Raw genomic sequence first — 12,579 nt, 5'->3', positions numbered from 1 at the left:
AATGTCAAGTTAGCATCATGCTAACACACATTCATTTTTTTGTATGCTGTTAACAGCGTTCCATTTCTTGATGGAGAAAAAAAATCTTCAAAAGATCCGAAAACCTGCTTGTCATTAAGATTTATCCATCTATCTGCCAAACTGGACCCAGGTCAGGGAGGGCAGAATAGTGTTTTAGACCACAATTGGTTACTTAAAAAAAACACTACAGTGTTGAGTTTTTTTTTTTTTTTTTTATTGCATGTGCTAAAATATGTAAAAAATTGGGTCATTTAGTATAAAACAACCAATAAAATGAAAGCATTAATTGAAGACTAAAGATTTCTATCTTACTATTCTGACGGAAAAGATTAATAGTTTGAGCGGGACTTTGAACATATTTCTGTTCAAACAGTCACATTTTTGACATTACAGTTTGTGATGACTGGAGACACACAGGATTTACTTTGAGGTTTACTCTACAGTTCCACCTGATTTTACAAGCACTTTAGCCGTGGTTATTTGTGTATAACCACAAAGAAAGCAATGAGGAAATAAGAAAGATGTATAAAAAGATCTTTTCTGTAAATATTAATCCACTGGACAGTCCCCAAAGTTTCCATTCCTGTCACAAAAGAAACAGGAAATCTAGTCTAATCAGGAGTTATTGAAAGGTTGATGCTCAAAGTAATGTTCAGATAACATATAAATATATATTCTTATATGTTATTCACATGTATTTATGTGCGACCAGCACAGAAAGTGATGAAAATTCATGTTGACCACATGTAATACATGCAGCCAAGATGGCATTCCTGCATTGCCCGCACTCATTGTAAGTGTGTCCAAGGCTGGATGTTTTTGTTGGCCGCACTGATTTAAAATTAAACTTTTAAGTTAAAGTCCCATTAACTGTCATACTCCTAAATGTGTAAATGTGTTCTCCACATTTGACCCATCCCCTGGTGGAGCTGTGAGCTGCAGAGACAGCAGCACTCAGGAACCATTTACTTGTTTAATCATAATCATAATCCTAATCTTCACACTTTACTCTGGGTCTGTGCTTATCTGTTTCTATGTTTTTAAAAATTTGTTTATAAACAACAAACATTATCTGTTTCTAAATTATCCAGGTCCAGGTTTATCTTTTTTAAATTTTTTACTTTATTGAATCCAAATAGTTTTACAGAACAATTAGACAAATGCATCCAAAACAAAGCAATGGCAACAATAGTAATAATATTCCAACACAGAATAATTACATTGGGGGAAATATGAGTAAAAAATAATGTATGAGTAAAAAAAATAAAAAAATAAATAAAAAATAAAAAGGAGAAGAAGCAATAATTAGAAAAAATAAACAAGAAAAAATAATTTAGTCATCAAGTAGTAAGGCACAAAGTTCAACTATATGGTATTATCTGTTTCTAATTTTGTATTTATTTATTTATTTATTTATTTTAATTTGTTTCTAAGTTCGTGAAGGAAGTAACGGGCCTCTGACGTCATCAATGCAGCGCGACAAGTTTGTGAACGAGTGAAAAAGAAAGTCCTCCTCGGCTTAGACACCCGGATATTGGTGTTTATGTCTCAGCGCTAGCAGTAGACAAGATTTGTCTTTAGACATTTTCCTAGTTTAGTCCTCTCAGTAAATGTATTTAAAGAACGTATTTTATTTATTTATTTATTCGCGTTTCTTCCATTTAATTGTCCCTGGATGTCCAGCTGATCCGGTGGCTGACTGGTTCCTTTCTGGCTGCTGCTGCTGATACAGAGACAACATGGTTGAACCTCCAGGTAATTCACCAAATATTTCTTACATTTTGTCTCTTCAGAAACTAGAAACTTGACGATCTTTCTGATCTCCTTATTACTGGGTCACCAACTAGGACCACACAAGGTGTCCTCAGGTCTCTCCTAAAAATAGCTCAACTCACCTGTGATCTGCGTTTAAAACTCACTTTTATTCTGTTGCTTTAAAAAAAAAAATACACTTGCATTTACATAGATTTAAACATGAAAACGTCTTAAAAAATATGTTCATGATACATGAACTTCAGATAATTTAAAGTGACCTCTGACCTACCACAGTTCAATAATAATTAATTATGTTAAAATGCTGCAGATCAGTTCAAAATGTGACAAGATTTGTTTAAAAATGTGAAAGTATATTTTTAAGATTACATAACTGATGAACATGGTAAAAAATAGTGAAAATGGGACATGATAGTAGGTGATCATCTGAAAATATAACAATATCTCAGATTAATAAAGTTCTGAATATGAATATTTGTGTCCTATCTTATTGTCATTGTTGATAATTAAGGTGAGAAATCAGCGTCTTTACATAGAGGAGTCTCATTATTCATTGATTTAATAATGTATAGGAAAACTAAGCAAATTTATTTCAAATTGGTGGCCTTTCACGTGACTCGGTACCCATAAAGTAGTCTAAAAGGTCGGTAAACTCTGGTGTAAATATCGTTGGAGAGTTCAGCTTCTGCCTTCATTTATCCTGTTGGTTAGTTGTCATGAGTGTTCATTCATTATTACAGATCCTAAAGTCAGCTACAATGGCTTGATGAACCACGGAGCGACCTGCTACCTGAACAGTGTTCTGCAGGTTCTGTTCATGACTGAGGACTTCAGAGAAGCTGTGAACAGGTCGGATTTTTGTGTAAAGTTACATAAAGCTCATAAATGTGAGTCACTCATGTTTCTGTTTGTCTGTTTACAGCCATTCTAACCATAAGTTCATAGATCATCACCTGAAAGATTTGTTTGATCGCTTAAAAAAGGAAATATCAGACACTTTTAAAATATTGAAGGTTCTGGACATAAACACAGGTACATCACAGCATCATTCATACCATGACTTTTACTTTTGCTGCTCAAATCTGTTTTAATATTTTACACTAGATAATTAAATTAAAATAAGTTTTACTATAAAATTGATTAATTCATTTTAATTACATGAAGCATTTTCTCCTCCCAGTGAATCAACAACAAGATGCAGCAGAATATTGTCAGAAGATTTTAAAACTCACCAGTCCAGAAGCTGCAAAGGTGAAACCTCACACTGAAGAAGAAAAAAAAACACCAAAACAAAGCAGATAATTGTTCATGTATGTTTTCAGATCTTCCATGCAGAACTGACAAACAGACGCTTCTGTTCTTCATGTGAAACAGAGACAGACACAGACGAGTCTTTCTGGATTCTTCCTCTTTCTCTGGTTGATTCCTCCAATGAAGTCTACAGTGTGGTGAGCTTCTGATAACCTATTATTGTCATTCATTGAAATAAAATTACATTTTTAAAAAGCCTCTAATATTATATTGATTTTTATATCTAAATGGGTCAAATTATTTTTTATTTGTAACATTTTCTGATATCATTACAGTTCTCAGTAATTACAGCTTCTTTGTAATCTGTTTGCCACTCATATATACCATTATTCAATAAAAAGACAATTTCTTAACTGGAAACATATGGTCTGAACTGAATTATAAAATTAGAATGAATAAAGCTCAGTATTTAGTATGTTATATTTTAGATCTTTATGAAAACTTTGAGATGAACTCGGTTTGAAACTGTTACAAGAATGATGATCTTGATTAAACAAGATAAAAATGCTTTCTTCCAGTCCAAAACGATGCATAGAGCATAAAGTTGGTTAGATAATAAATCTGTGAGTCTTCAGTGTCAGAAACAAGTCTGTCTTGAATTTCTTTAGTTCTGAAGATTTCTTGACATTCCAGCATTGAAATCATCAGGTAAAAAGTGTAACATTCATAATTATTCAGCTTTCTTGTATTTATTTCAATAGAATTACATTAACAAAAGAAGGAAATAAATCTCGTTTCCTGATTTATTTTCATTATTATTTCATTTTACCAGGAGGACGGCATCCATGACTTCTTCAAAGAATCATATTTTACAGGAGAAGACCAGATGTACTGTGAACACTGTGACACTAAAGTTGATGCTCGTACTGTGAGTTCTCTCCTCATATTTTTGATTTATCTTTAGTACGACATTAGTACTCACTGTAGTGTTTGTTGGTTTAGAAATATGTGGTCAAACATCATCCAGAGGTTTTGATTCTGCTGCTGAAGAGGTTTGACTTCAGCTACCGTTACATGATGTACGTCAAAATCAACGACAGAGTGGATGTACAAACAACCTTAAAGATACCAGAGGTAAAATCAGATTTTAGTCATTTTTAATAATTTAATGTTTCGTTTTTAGCCTAACATTTAATATTTGTTGTTCAGAATCAGACATATGAGCTGTATGCAGTTGTTGACCATGTTGGAGATCTGAGAAGTGGACACTACACTTCAAGAATCAGATCCCAGGTGGATCAAAGATGGTACCAGTTTGATGACACATGGGTCAGACAGGTAAGACATCAAAACTAAACATTTTTTTCTCCCAAATGATTATCTTTAAGTTCATGCTACGGAGATTTGATTAATTTCTGTTCATTATTTTCATCAGATTGCTGACAATATAAACATTTGCAGTGCAGGGTAAGTGTTTCTTCTGCTCAGCAAATAGTTTTTGGTTTTATGATAAACTGATGCAAACGTTTAAATTTGATCTAATTCCATTCAGATATAGTGGACAATAAAATCAAAATAAAAAATACAAAAAGATACTACAATCTCTCAAAATGTGAGTTTTTTATTTTATTTTTACCTTTAAGTAGGTAAAAATTAGTAAATATACAGTAGATGCTGAATTAGCCAAAAAGCTAGCTCGTTGCTTGATTATTAGCTAAACTCCAAAATAGCCTACAAGTCCTCAGTAAACTAAATTACTCAAAAATGTTAGCATGATGCTAAAATAGAAGCTAAACTCTAAATTAGCCTAAAAAATCTCAGTAGATAACAAATTACCCAAAAAACTTTAGCTTATTGCTAAATTTTTAGCTAAACTCCAAATTAGCATAAAAAACTCAATAGAGGCCAAATTAGGCCTAAAAAAGCTAACTTGTTTGCTTAATTACTAGCTAAACTCCAAAATAGCCTAAAATTTCTTAGTAATCTAAATTACAAAAATTGAAAAACGTACTATTATATTATTTTTCTTCAGCCAGAGAGCCACCATGCAGAGATAAAACAGACATGTGGCTCTGGAGCTGCAGGTTGCAGACCTCTGATCTACACTTTGGGTCTTGTCTGGTGTGGTAGATCTGAGCCTCGATCACTCTGGTGCTCAGAGATTGTTCCTGTGCTGCCAGGATCAGAGCTTCTGCCCTCTCTAGCCATTAATTTTAGCAGGACAATTCTAGAATTTAAATCATTTATCTGGCACAATGTAATGGGATATCACCCCAAATATTGATGTATTTTAACTGTATTTTAATTGTCTTCCATCAGATCCAAAACTGCATTTCTTCTATTTTACAGAAAGAAAGGTAGGAATCAGACATGTAACTGCTTTATTTTAAAAAGGTGACTTTATTTAATTTTTTTTTAAAGCTGTTTCTTTAATATTGTTACAGATACCAGTTTAAAAGAATCCTCAAACAGTCACAACCATCATCCAACTCCCAAACTTAAAGATGAAGCAAAGAACCAAAATAATGATCAAACTAACATCGAGGATACGACTCTGTCTGCCTCATCCTCGCCAAAACACCAGCAAATCTGTGTCCCTGATAATCCTGACCCAGCAGAAAGGAATGGCGATGAGGACATGAGAAGGCGTTCCAACAGGGATGAGCCTGAAGACGGAGCTAGAATAAAACACAAAGAAGATAAGACATTGAAGAAACCCAAGAGATCTAAAACCAAAAAGAAAAAACGTGATGAACAAGTTGGGGAGTTATCCGAAGAAATAAAGAAACCTCCAGCCCACGATGAACCCAAGATTGATGTTCTCAAGAAACCAGTGGCCGACTTGAAACAGCACTCCAAAACGTACGATGTGAGGATTACTGGATTACCGATCAAACTCCAATCAACCACAGCTAATGGTAACAACGCTCCAAATCCCGGTGAGCTGGACGGCATCTCTGTGATACGACAGGTGGAGAGTTTCCTCCAGTCTAAAGGGATTTCTCTGGACGTGAATAACATTATTACCTGCTACACGATCCCTAAGAAACAGAAGCCGAATAAACCAGTGATCATCGTAAGTTTTAAGAATCAACAGGACAAACAAGATTTATTGAAGCAAAAACAGAAACTGAAGGAAACTGATGTGTACATGAGTGAACAGCTGACCAAAAAGAAAGCAGAGATTGCCACAAATGCCCGACACTTGAAGAGACAGAAGATAATTCAGGACACCTGGATAAAAAACAACCAAATATTCATCAAACTGAATGGATCAGCGAAGAAGGTTAAGGTGGTCAACAACATGGAGGACTTTGACAGGTATTTGGGTATATTTGTGCGACCAAACACAAGTTAGAGCAAAAAATATACATAATAATGAATAAGTAAAAGGCCTAAAAAGAATAAAACATAACTTCAGGAGAATCCCAAAGGTGACGGAGGTCTTCACTGTCTGCACTGTGACCCGGATTTGAAACAGAGACTTCTGAACTGAGATCATGGAACAGTCATTTAACATCACAAGTAAATCTGTAAGAAGGTTTGGTCGTGACAATGAGACAGATTTTTTAATAATGATTGATTTTATAGTCTTATTCTGATTATAACTAATAATCATAGCATTTTAACACTTGATGTGTAATAATGATTCCAGAAATAATGTAATATCTTCTTATGTAATCAATAAGCATCTATTATTCATACTTTGGGTTTGTTAAATGATGTGCACTAAGATTGGTAATTAACTCCAAATAGAAGATATAAACAGGATTATGGTGAAAAAGTGAAGTAATTTCAGGAAATTACTTAAAATGTTTTCTTGTTTAGTTTTTGTTGTTTTGAATGCTTAAAATGAAGAAATTCCCCAAAAAGAAAAACATAAACTAATTGTATTTTTGCATCCTTCACAGTGCAACAGTTTTGTCTCTTCTTTTCTCTTTTTTTATTTTTTATTTTTTTGTTAAAAAACTTCCATGATAAGACAATATTTAATAATAGAATTTGAATTTTCAGGTTTAAACTGTGCAAATGTGATAATCGTACAGATGTGTGTGATAGTTTTTGTTTAAATAAATTACAGGAAATGTATTTATTAAAACTCTGATTATGTTGTGGTTTGACACACTGTTGTTAATATAACCTTAACCTGATCAAATGATTGATTATCAGTTGAAGTTACATTTTAACAGAAAAGCTGAGTATTATTATAAATATAAAATGTAATAGAGCTTTTTTTATCTGACAGGGAGGAGACTAAAATAACCTTTGGTGAACAATAGTGTCAATTTACATCAGTAGCATATCCTTTTGGACACAAATCACTTAATTAAGAACATTTTTTTAAATCACTTTTGACTTACTTCTGATCATTTTATCACGTAAAGTTACCTAAACTTCTCCAGTCATTGTTTGTATAACTAATAATATTGCACACAAACTTGTGGAACATGATGTCAAATAGTTTATACGACCATTTTCAAAATAATTATTGTATTTCAATGAAAGTGTCCTTAATCTTTTTTAATGAAAAGGTGTATAATTATTAGTTTCAAACAGTGATAATGATGTAACCTTCCAGCACTCTGCTGCAGTGGTTTGCAGAACATGACCAGATGCTGGTGGAGTATCTAATATTTTCTGAATCCACTTGAGGAGTTTTTCAGAAAGTCAAAGTAACTTTCTGTTCCAGAATGCACCACACGAGGGCGTCAGTTTCCTGTGTTTGACCAGGCTGTATGTGAAGCTCTTTCAGTGAGTTCTGGTTAGAGGGATGATGCTTTTTTTGTAAGACTGACTGTATTTTTTTTGTGAATGAATCTTTACAAAAAATATAGTAAAGATTTAGAATTACTTCCATAGTTTATAATGTCATTTTAACCCCCAAACAAAAGTAGTTGATCATAAATATACTTAGTCTAAACTAAAAGTTTGGAGGTATGTATAAAATTACATCTAAGTATTCTTTGGCGTCTGTCTCTATGGGGAGAGTTTGTGCGTCTCTTATAAACACTGATCTACGAAGCCACGCCCACTGACTGTTTACTATTAATGGTCACGCCCCACTAGTTTATTTCCTTAGAAGGCTGAGTTTTACTACCGCACGTGAATGCAGCACTCCTAAGTTAACAAAAAGCGAAAGAGAAAATCTGAAACATTTTTGGAGGATTTATTCATCCACATTCTTCTTTGGTATTCATCGGTTTTCTTTTAAAACAATTCCATCCATGGTAAGTTGGTGTTTACTTTTTAAGTTAAGATCTTTATTTTCCCTTTTGTTGTTTTAACATTTTTCTTTTCCAGTTCGGCCGATGGTGGACTTGCAGCTACTTCTGTTTATTTCTATCATTGTGTTTTTCTGTCGCTGCTGCTTCAGCAAACTGAACATGAGCGAATACTGCAGGAAGTTCACCGAGAGCGTCAACGCAAACAGTCCATGTGAGTCACGCAGCCAACGCATCTTGATATTGTTTTATTTATCTATTTATTTATAACTCTGCTTAGTGTAATCATGTATCTATTTGTATCAGCTTTTACCGACTGACACACAATCCAGATGTCTGCTTTAGTGCGTTTATTAACTTTACCGTTAAAGTGCGGCTGAAAGAGCTGGAGAGGTGCGCATGCGCGAGGTCTTTAACGCAGCTGTGATTCTAGAAATCGTGTTCTGAAGTGAAAAGTGATCTTAAATAAATTTAAAAAAGTAAAACTATGACAGAAACTATTAGGGGGAAAAAAGTAAAATGACATTTCATCCAAAGTTTATGAAATTAGGTTAAAAAAAGTTGCAGAATTGTCTAGTTTGAATTAACTAAAGAAGAAAAATATATATTTATTTAGTTTTTCCTTATTTATTTGCAGTATTGGGCTTATTATCCACGCCTTTATTTGTATCCATGTAAAGCCCACAACACCACAGAAAATGTAAAGGTTTTGGAACTACAACAGGGGCGGAGCTACGGGGGGCCTACTGCCCCCCAAGCTAAAAGCTTTATCCCACATTTGCCTCTAAAATATTTGAGTCAAGATCATTATTGACAAAGATTAATATATAATCAATACACACTTCTTTCTTTCTTTAAGCATTACAAAAATAACAAAAGCAGTATCTTTAATTGACATAAACACAATAACAGAAAAGAGCTGACCACTATGCCACCGTGCAGCATTTTTGTTGACAGATAATAAATCACGAAGTTCTACATTCCAAGAAGTAGCAAACATTTCTACAGAAATGAACCAGAGGTCTCAAAAACTTGTTTTAAAACAACAATTGAGCATAAATGTTTCTGTTTAGGTTTTTAACTTGTCACATAACTGAACACGGTAAAGGTTTAATCTAGTGGTTAGATTGGATTATTATTAGAATGCTGCACAATTAGCTGTTGGACAGTTATCTACTAGAGATCTAAACAAGACGCAAGAGAACTCCATGAATTCCTAAAGTCCTAGCCCCACCCCTGAACTAAGAAGTTATTTAGCCATTTGATTAGATTGCCAAAAAAAAGGGAAAAATCATTTTTTTATGAGACACAGACAATATCAGTTATGATGTATTTGGTGATTTGGTTTTTCCTCCTAACAATGTTAGTTTCAGATATAAAAATATTGACATGAGTGTTCAGGAATAAAGCACTTTATTTAGCCACAGATTTACAAAATGATGTAACTGTATTGTAGTAAATTCATTTTCAAGAAAACTTTACATTCTTTCAATACAGAAAGTGATAATTCAAAAAGTGATGTCAATAAAAACATAATTTTTTCCTTAAAGTTTTGAAAATTAGCCAAAAATATTTCCCGCCAAAAATGCTTTTGAGATTTTTTGGAATCTGCCATTTTGAAATGAGGAGGAAAAGACCTTCTACTCCCCCTAAGCATAACTTTTTAACAAAATTATGAACTAGATATAAAGCATTACCTGCAATAATGCTAAAATATTTGCGAAATGCCAAATTAGCCTAAAAACGAAAAAAAAAACAACACTTAGGTTAGCCAAAACAGCTAGCATGTAGCTGAAAAAATGGCAAAACTTCAAAATATCCTAAAAAAAACCTAAAAACTAAGTAACTTTAAGTTTTAATTTTACCACTAAGTTGTTATTCCAATTAATTATTATAAATACATTTAATTAATAAATATAAATTATTCTTTTTTACCTCCCAATGTATCACAGCTGCTTTCTAGCATTCCCTACATTGTGTTTGTCTTTGACAACATTTCACAAATATTGCTGCAGGGAAGTTGTGTATTAATTAAGCTTGCAAAGTCGAACTGAATCGTCTCTGCTACATTTCTTTAAAATTTTATTGAAGATCTTTATATTCATTTAACATCTTAAACAGATGTCAAAGTACGTCTTTCCAACAGATGATACCAAAAAGTAAGTGGACATATACAGGCTAGAAACAGCAGAAAACCAACTCCTAAATAGTGAAGTAAATGTATTGTAGCTCATTACAACTCACCTTTTACATAAACCTCAACATATTTGTCAGTTTTAATGCATCATTGCTGCTCCTGCAGTCCGATACCATAGTTTGATGAACCACGGAGCGACCTGCTACCTGAACAGTGTTCTGCAGGTTCTGTTCATGACTGAGGACTTCAGAGAAGCTGTGAACAGGTCTGTTAGTATATAAAAATACATGTTAAAGTTTGCAGTTTGGATTGTGATCACTCATCTCTGCTGTATGTTTGTCTGCAGCAGTTCCAAGTCTGGGTTTATTGATCATCACCTGAAGGATCTGTTCAAAAGATTATTGACTCAAACCTCAGATGCTTACAGAATAATCCAAGCTCTTGGAATAGAAAAAGGTGCACATCACTCTTTAATTCATGTTTATTGTGAATATTTCAAAGGTTTTTGTCTGTCTTTCACACAATACTTAATCACCAAGTGAAAATCTGTTTTCATCTTAGTGAATGAACAACAAGATGCAGCAGAGTACCTTCAAAAGATTTTAAGGATGACCAGTCCGGAGGCAGCACAGGTAAAAACATCACCGTCATCTAAGTAGAAAATCTTACTTAGTAGCTAATGTATTCAACGCATTGATAGTTTGTCTAACTCAAAATGCTCAATCAATGTCTTGATCTTTTATAAGTGAATATTCCTCTTCAGTTTTATAAAAATGGATGTCGAAATCCATCATTGTATTCCTCAAAATCCTACTCCGATCATCTTTTATCTATTTTGAAATCACTTTGACGTCCATTATTTTATTCTATTATTAATGAAACGACTTTTGTGTTTTCAGATCTTTCATGGAGAGATGACAGAGAGAAGCTCCTGTCTGTCGTGTCAGAAGCAGGTCCAGACAAATGTTCCATTCTGGCTTCTTCCACTGTCGCTGGGCGAACCGGAGAGTGAAAACAGTGTGGTGAGTTCTGAGAAGTTTTCAACATCCTCTTTTTGTCTCACTTATACATCTAAAACCTCCTTAGGATGCAATCAGAATTTTAACAATTCAGATAAAAATACAGCAGACAGTAGGACATGTTGCTTTAAGAACCCTTGTCTTACTATTAGACTGGACTTTATACATTATCCTGTTATACGTCTTGCCTCACCCAACTGTTTATTGGTAGTCAAGCTGTAGGAAAGCTGAATCATCTTGGACTCACCAAACATTGTTCTTCAGTTTTAGGAGTTTTATGGTAGATCGTAAAAATCTTTTCAAACATCAGTCTTTGTAAACTGTGAGTAAATTCATCTCAGTGGAAGTTTTCTACAAAGAAGTCCTCACTTTTCACGCTTCATTGCATCCATTAAGGATCTTTTAGTTAAGTTAACTTTTCTTATGGTTCTTATGGTTATGGTTTTCTTATCTAAATTCTTATCTAAATGTTTGGAAGCTGAAATTGCCATTATTGATTTCCACCAGACACCAGATTCAGAGTATCCACGACCCTTTCCGTGCATTAAAAAGATGCATCTAAAACCTTTTTCATGCACCAATAAGATGCATTTGTAGCCATTTTCATGCACCAATAAGATGCATTTGCAACCATTTTCATGCACCAATAAGATGCATTTGTAGCCATTTTCATGCACCAATAAGATGCATTTGTAGCCATTTTCATGCACCAATAAGATGCATTTATATCCATTTTCATGCACCAATAAGATGCATTTGTAACCATTTTCATGCAACAATAAGATGCATTTGTAGCCATTTTCATGCAACAATAAGATGCATTTGTAACCATTTTCATGCACCAATAAGATGCATTTGTAGCCATTTTCATGCATCAATAAGATGCATTTGTAGCCATTGTCGTGCACCAATAAGATGAATTTGCAACCATTTTCATGCACCAATAAGATGCATTTGTAGCCATTTTCATGCACCAATAAGATGCATTTGTAACCATTTTCATGCACCAATAAGATGCATTTGTAACCAGTTTCATGCACCAATAAGATGCATTTATATCAATCCAGTTATGATTAAAAACACAACAAAGGAGCAAAAGTCCATCTTAAAACTGGACTAAATGCAGTGAGAACTAAGAAGAAATCATCAACGTTAT

General features: G+C 33.6%; 2 protein-coding genes across 4 annotated transcripts in view; both read left to right on the top strand.

The window, feature by feature from the left end:
- The first annotated feature begins 88 nt into the window (after nt 1–88).
- On the top strand, nt 89–8,002 carry LOC112156299 (ubiquitin carboxyl-terminal hydrolase 17-like protein B). The gene is made up of 11 exons (XM_036216606.1): nt 89–1,776; nt 2,535–2,643; nt 2,717–2,826; nt 2,975–3,045; nt 3,117–3,242; nt 3,878–3,973; nt 4,048–4,179; nt 4,255–4,383; nt 4,481–4,512; nt 5,365–5,402; nt 5,490–8,002. The coding sequence occupies exons 1-11, from the start codon at nt 1,761–1,763 to the stop codon at nt 6,401–6,403; spliced, it is 1,773 nt and encodes a 590-aa protein (XP_036072499.1). The 5' UTR covers nt 89–1,760; the 3' UTR covers nt 6,404–8,002.
- Nucleotides 8,003–8,133: 131 nt separating this feature from the next.
- Nucleotides 8,134–12,579, top strand: part of LOC112156413 (ubiquitin carboxyl-terminal hydrolase 26) — a 9,301-nt gene continuing 4,855 nt past the window's right edge. The window contains exons 1-6 of one of the 3 annotated variants that reach the window (XM_024288679.2): nt 8,134–8,273; nt 8,347–8,481; nt 10,570–10,669; nt 10,754–10,860; nt 10,966–11,036; nt 11,304–11,426. In XM_024288679.2, coding sequence (XP_024144447.1) covers nt 8,355–8,481; nt 10,570–10,669; nt 10,754–10,860; nt 10,966–11,036; nt 11,304–11,426 — 528 coding nt within the window. In that variant the 5' untranslated portion in view covers nt 8,134–8,273; nt 8,347–8,354. Of the gene's footprint in view, nt 8,274–8,321; nt 8,482–10,569; nt 10,670–10,750; nt 10,861–10,965; nt 11,037–11,303; nt 11,427–12,579 lie in introns of those variants that run through there. The other 2 variants (XM_024288677.2, XM_024288678.2) reach the window with 2 other exon arrangements.

This window comes from Oryzias melastigma, linkage group LG18 (assembly GCF_002922805.2).
Source record: "Oryzias melastigma strain HK-1 linkage group LG18, ASM292280v2, whole genome shotgun sequence".
Taxonomy (NCBI): domain Eukaryota; kingdom Metazoa; phylum Chordata; class Actinopteri; order Beloniformes; family Adrianichthyidae; genus Oryzias; species Oryzias melastigma.
Note: the sequence above shows the minus strand (reverse complement) of the source record. Positions and strands in the feature narration are given on the sequence as shown.

Coding starts and splice junctions, on each gene's coding strand:
- LOC112156299 (XM_036216606.1), top strand. Junction 2,827..2,974: donor GGTTCTGGACATAAACACAG/GTACATCACAGC, acceptor TTCTCCTCCCAG/TGAATCAACAACAAGATGCA. Junction 4,513..5,364: donor ATAAACATTTGCAGTGCAGG/GTAAGTGTTTCT, acceptor GTCTTCCATCAG/ATCCAAAACTGCATTTCTTC.